The sequence below is a fragment of the Octodon degus genome, unplaced genomic scaffold (genome assembly GCF_000260255.1).
Source record: "Octodon degus isolate 3935 unplaced genomic scaffold, OctDeg1.0 scaffold00043, whole genome shotgun sequence".
Lineage (NCBI taxonomy): Eukaryota > Metazoa > Chordata > Mammalia > Rodentia > Octodontidae > Octodon > Octodon degus.
Genome location: NW_004524619.1, coordinates 2,887,932 through 2,893,931, shown reverse-complemented (window position 1 = coordinate 2,893,931; position 6,000 = coordinate 2,887,932). Strand labels below are relative to the sequence as shown.

Sequence of the window (6,000 nt, the reverse complement as noted above, 5' to 3'; positions counted from 1 at the left end):
AATTAAATAACATTGCCTTAGTGTCCTGAACACTTGCTACAATTATGATTTAAGCATGGGAAACTCATGAAAATTGTTATGTGCAATTTTATCATTCACATCGACTAATAGAACATACTTTTGCATTCTCTTATAATGGAAAGAAAAATCTATGAACAGTAACATTCCAAATAAGGGATAAACAGCTTCCTGGGGAAATGGTCAAGTCCTGAGTTTTCATAAGAGAGTTAACTCTAAATTCACTGATAAATGATTGGCCTAGTATATTTTCTGTGTACTTCCAGAACATTCTATACCTGCTAATGCAATTTTAGTTTAGGTCACCTACTACTATATATGTAGACACTGTTTTTTTGATTCTAGGTTATCTACTTGCATATATGTAGAGATTAAAACATTTTAACATAAATTTCACCCCAAAATTAAGGAACACATCTGTGTTGCTTATTTTCTTTATTATGTCAACCCCCACACACATAAGCTACACAGTGCATTTCAACCAATACACCCATGAATTTGGATTACAAACACTATTCTCTTCTTTATAAACACAGATAATTGTAACCTATGAAAACCTTACACAATTTTCTCTTTTTTTTTTTCCAACCTACCTCAGCCAACAATTTTCTTTTCACAAAGAACCATTTTTCAAAACAACTTCCAAATTATCCAACAGAGTATACTGAAAGGCTAATATATTTCCACAAAGGCACTCAGTAGAGGACTCCTCAAGGCTCTGCTCAATCATAAGCCACGCAACCGCGGCAGGCGCTTGTGTTCAATGATCTCAGGTGCTACGCTCGCAGATTTGTCAGTGGACCAGCACAACACAGTACTCGTGGGAAATACCAGCACAAAGAATAAGTGCTCCATTTTAGAGTTCATAAATAGACTTTTCACCAAAAGAAACACAGGTTGCTTTTTGAGTTGGGAGGCTCTGTAGGAATCATCCCAAGCACCTCATTTTCTGGTGAGGAAATGGAGGCAGACAGTTTCTGCTGTTGCTCAGGGCTCATCAGCGGGTGAAGGGGGAAAGAGCACCAAGCAGTCTTCTACTTCTGTAAACTGTTTGCCCTTTATTTTATTCAAGCCTTTATGCAGGGGAAGAGCATTAGCAGGAATATTTATCTTTACTATAAAGAACAGCTCTTTTAGTAGACTGACATAAGAAGCGTGTACCAGAAATAAAAATATATGAGTTGCAAAACAAGGCTAATTTCTTTCAGGACAGGGATCGGTAACAAAATGCCCTAGTGATACTCGTGTTCCATATACTTTGCTTAAGTGCTCTGTAGTCTCCTTGTAATTGTGTAGTTAGTTTTCATAAGTTGTTCATCTCCACATTCTTCCTTTTTCACTTACTGTGATATTAATACTTGACATTTCCACAGAGACACAACTTTATATTTCTACAGTCATTTGGCTTTGTTCCTCAGAAAATTTAAGCTACAGCATTAAGAGATTCTGACTCATTTGCCTGCCATCAGATAGAATTATGACTGACTAAAGCTTGTTATCCAAGCAATATTGAAATCATATTTGTTTAGAACAATAAAACAGTACAATTAAGAAATATATAAAATAGCATTCATTTCCACTTTGAAAGTGGGCATGTCTCCCGGCATTAAAGTACATTTACACTATGTTAATAAACTGAAATTTCCTTTTCTTTAAATCATGAAAAAAATTTTTTAAATGAGATATTTTCAGGTATGGTAAACTTAATATTCTGACAAAAATTAAACATTAATTATATAAAGCCCAATACTTCAGAGACAGAGAAACATAGAAAAGACAGATGACATGTAAACAATGGAGGAATATAGACACACAGACATGTGCAGGTATGTGCAAACATACACTCTCATTATTGAATATTTGTTAATTTGCATTACTGGAGAATAGTCCATTTACAAATTTAAATGCTAATGTGTGAAGTTTTTAATAATTGTGGATATAACCTTTTTAAACAGAGTACATGGAACTTAGTCTTCTTACTGATATTATGGTTAGTAATAAGTACTGAACGCTAATGCAACACAGAGATTATTTATGACATAAAAGAGGCTTGATCAGGGTGTTTGCTCTGACACTAACTGGTCCCAGATGTCTTCACTGTCTGAGGTCTTAGCAGTGCTCTTTGTATATTTTCTTCCACCATGTTAGAATTTCTTGCTTCTGTAGTATACTCGGCAGAGTTCCATTACTAAAAATAAATGTAGCTGTTTGTAGTCTGCTAGGAATAGAGAGACTTAATACATTAGGACTCTTAAAATGAGAGTACTGTCCAACCGTTCTAAGTAAGAGCCTGAAGGAAAGTGCCTGAGGGAGGTGAAACCCTGGCACAGCTGTGACACAGCAAAGACCTTAATCTGACTGCCAGCAGGAGAAGCGCTACCAGAAGCAGTACCAGCAGCCACGCCTTACTGACCAAGTGACCCATGTGGGTGGGTGATCTCCCAGGTTTCCTCCGCTTTTAAATTCTATGGTGCTAACTTTTAGTGTATGGACTCAAACACTTATTTTGGCTGCTTGAGATTTTGTTAAGCTTTTTCCCCCCTATTTAGGATTCTAGTATGTATTTCTTTGAGGGAAAGCAGCTAGATGAGAGACCACAAGTCTAGGGGCATGCATTCTCCAAACCATTGCAATGCATTGATAAATACTATGATGAAAAAACCCATGATATTATACCTTTTCAACTCAGACTCTTCTGAAAGACAATATTAATCTCCTGGGAGCATTATTATACAAAGTTATCAGAAAACGGGCAACGGATCTCAAGTTCTGTCTTGTAATCATACATATGGGTCGTCATTGGACAAAAAGGCAAGTAGAACATAAATGTTTTACAATATGGTTTTATAAAGTACCTCAGAAAATATTCTTAAGAATACAGTATCTGATATTCTAACTTAAAAAGGATCAAATACAACAGATTTTTAAAAATTAAAATTTGTATTAATTTCTATTTTGGGGAGGCTGGCTTCTCACAGGCAGATGAGGAAATCCTAGGTTACACTGTGTTCTTTATTAGTATTTTTTTCCTACCTTTGTTCAATTGCACTGGCATGCTTTCAGATTTCATCAGCCTCTGCTGCTGCTGCTGCTGCTGCTGCTGCTGCTGCTGCTGCTGCTGCTGCTGTTGTTGCTGCTGTTGTTGCTGCTGTTGCTGCTGCTGCTGCTGCTGCAGCAGATGATGCCTCGGGGCTTCTGTGATGTTCTTGGTGGGAATTACAGCAGAAGAGCTGCTGTTGCCTCCAGGTATAGGGCCCCCCACACTGCCAGGGGCCATTGCTGGGGAAATCAACTTTCTTCCAAAATTAATCAGGCTATTAGAGACCTTATTTATATTCAAGGGAGTGCCTTTGGGGTTGATCCTGTTTAAAAAAAAAGTTAAGTGGACATACATTACTTAAATTAGAAGATAACTAGTTCACATAGTCCATTGGTATATAAACATACTTTGTCCTGCTTTGAAAAAGAACTTTCAGAAGATCAGCTAAATAAAGAAGTAAAAACTTAAAGTGACTACAAAGTGAAATAACAAAAGTTTTAAAAACAGAGACTATGAAAACAATCTTACTCCTTTCTATTCACTCATTTATTCTTTTAACAAATAGGGTACACTATGTACTAGGACAGAATTAGGTTTGGAGGATACACTTGCCCAAAACAGACATCGTTCCTTTCTTGGAGCTGTAGTTCAGTAGAAAAAAAATAATCGAAAGACACATAAATAAATATATGTTTAAAATCTCTGATGTGAACAATAAAGAAGAGGTACAGAGCTTGGAAAATCCTGGGCTAGTCAGAGAAGGGGGCACTTGTGAAATGAGGCTGAGAGTAGAATTCACATAAGCCTAGTAGGCCAGACTTAATCTTATTTTGAAAAGAAATGTTTCTGATAACCATGAAATAAATTTCTAGAAGTTATATTCATGTCTAATGCATTAAAACTGGAACCCACCCCAGACCCCTGCTCCAGTACGCCTTGTCTTCCTGCTTCACTTCCGTTTACTTTTCTTGACAGCACTTTTCATTTTCTGACATATTGTTGCAGGCAGCCAAGTTAGATAGAAATATTATAGGCAGTCAGACAGGGCTAGGCTCTCAAAGGAGATACCACAGAAGACAAGATATCTTGCAACTCTGGGAGGGATGGATGTTCCTGCCATGGGCCAGACCTAAAGACCAAAGATGAAACAAATGCCAACCTCCCTAAAGACTGGCATCCGAGATTGATCATCACCCTGAGGGAGCCAGAAGAATCATTAATCTGACTACTATTGGATGGCTACCTGATAAAGTCCTGTTCTACATTTAAGCTCACTTGCTACATGACTCGCTTCCCTATTTGGACCTGGATTTAATCAATTTTACCTGAGCAAGGGTGCTTATAATAATCTCATTGGTTGACCATAGTTTTGTCCCAACCCACATCCACCTAAGCGAGTTCCCCCTTTCTCTACTTTAGCCCCACATGGTTTTACTCTATAAAAGTCCCTGGAAGAGACAGCTTCCCAGGGACTACCTGCTCGGGCCCGCCTCCTGTCCCTCTCTTGGACAGGGGCTTTCTCTCCCTCAATAAGTATATTCTGCTCATAACCTTTGTTTATTCCTAAAATTCATCCTTCAGTTTTAGAGAATATGAACTCGTCCAGGTCAGGCCGGGAGATCATTTTTCCCTATGTCATTTGGAGGTTCCCTATATTGTTTGGAGGTCACCCGCCCGAGATCAGTTTTTCTCCCTGTATCAATACTATATTTTAGTTTTTTCATTATCATTTGTCCTCCTACAATCTTCATTTAAATATATATTTTATGAGAGGAAGGATTTTTATCTCTTTTGTTCATACTTTTACATTGTCAGTGCATAGCACATTGTAGCTAATTTAAAATATTTATTAAGTAGTATCTGCATCTACCTATAGTTTGTCTTTCTCTCTGTTACACAAGTCCCTGCCCCTAGCTATGATGAGTCTCTCCATGTGTGCTGATCCTATCTCCTCTGCTCTTGTGAGATTGTTGCTCCTTTAGCCTGCTCTCCTGCAACACCATTTTTTCCTCTCTTCTGTATCATTCCCATTTTCACACAACCATGATGACTATGTATGGAAGCATACCTTTTTCTCCTCTGGTCCTTTAGTTCTATGTAATTCCCTTCCCAGTTCTTTGCCTTCTCCTGTTTTTTTCAAAATATCTTCACCTGTGGCTGTTGATTCATTTGGTCCATGAAGCTCTGTCTGTAGCTATTGTCAAAATCAGTCAAGGCCACTAGTCATGTCTGCTTTGCTAGGTATCATTCTTTCAAACAGAACTGATCCACAGTTCCAAAACAGAAACAAAAGAACATTATGCTTCTCCCTTTCATGAAGTTTTCTCTAGTGGCACTGCCTAATGGTATGGACAAGATACTGAAAGCTTATTTTGCTTCAGAAACAGACAATTCAAGTTTAAAATCTGAAGCTCATCTTTACAAAAGAAAAATCCATTCATTTCTAACTCAGTGAAGTGTGAAAAAAATTTCAAAAGTTTCCTTTTGTATTATTTTATATTTAATGATCTGAGCTATCTAACGCCCTTTCAAAATTATGAACAATAATGTTTCCCAGTGGAAATAAGAATATAAAATGCTTATATACCACTCACCTTCTTAGCTGCTTTTATAAACACTACAGGTTGACAGAGAAGGCTCTCAATATATGTTTACTGAAGAACAAAATGAATGAAATAAAAAGAACTCAAATTCTGGATTAACTAAGCATTTGCCTCTGGCACTATGTTCTACTCAGCAGTGGGCATGAAATTCTTGTGACCATGGAAAGAAGAACTATTATGATACTCAAGTTCTATTGCATTTTTGTCTTGCTTGTTTGCAAGTCAAGATTCATAATTCACAGCTATGAAGAAGTTATAATGTTGTTACCCTTTCCTATAAACAAGAATGTACTAGTCAAATTCCCATATTGCCAGTTGTAAAATTTTTATGTTGATAAA

The 6,000-nt window shown here is 37.2% G+C and overlaps 1 protein-coding gene across 1 annotated transcript in view; it reads right to left on the bottom strand.

The window, feature by feature from the left end:
* Positions 1–6,000, bottom strand: part of LOC111816870 (TBC1 domain family member 5-like) — a 137,313-nt gene that overhangs the window by 86,125 nt on the left and 45,188 nt on the right. Inside the window, exon 4 of the mRNA XM_023715720.1 lies at positions 3,052–3,380. Coding sequence (XP_023571488.1) covers positions 3,052–3,380 — 329 coding nt within the window. The remainder of the gene's footprint in view (positions 1–3,051; positions 3,381–6,000) is intronic.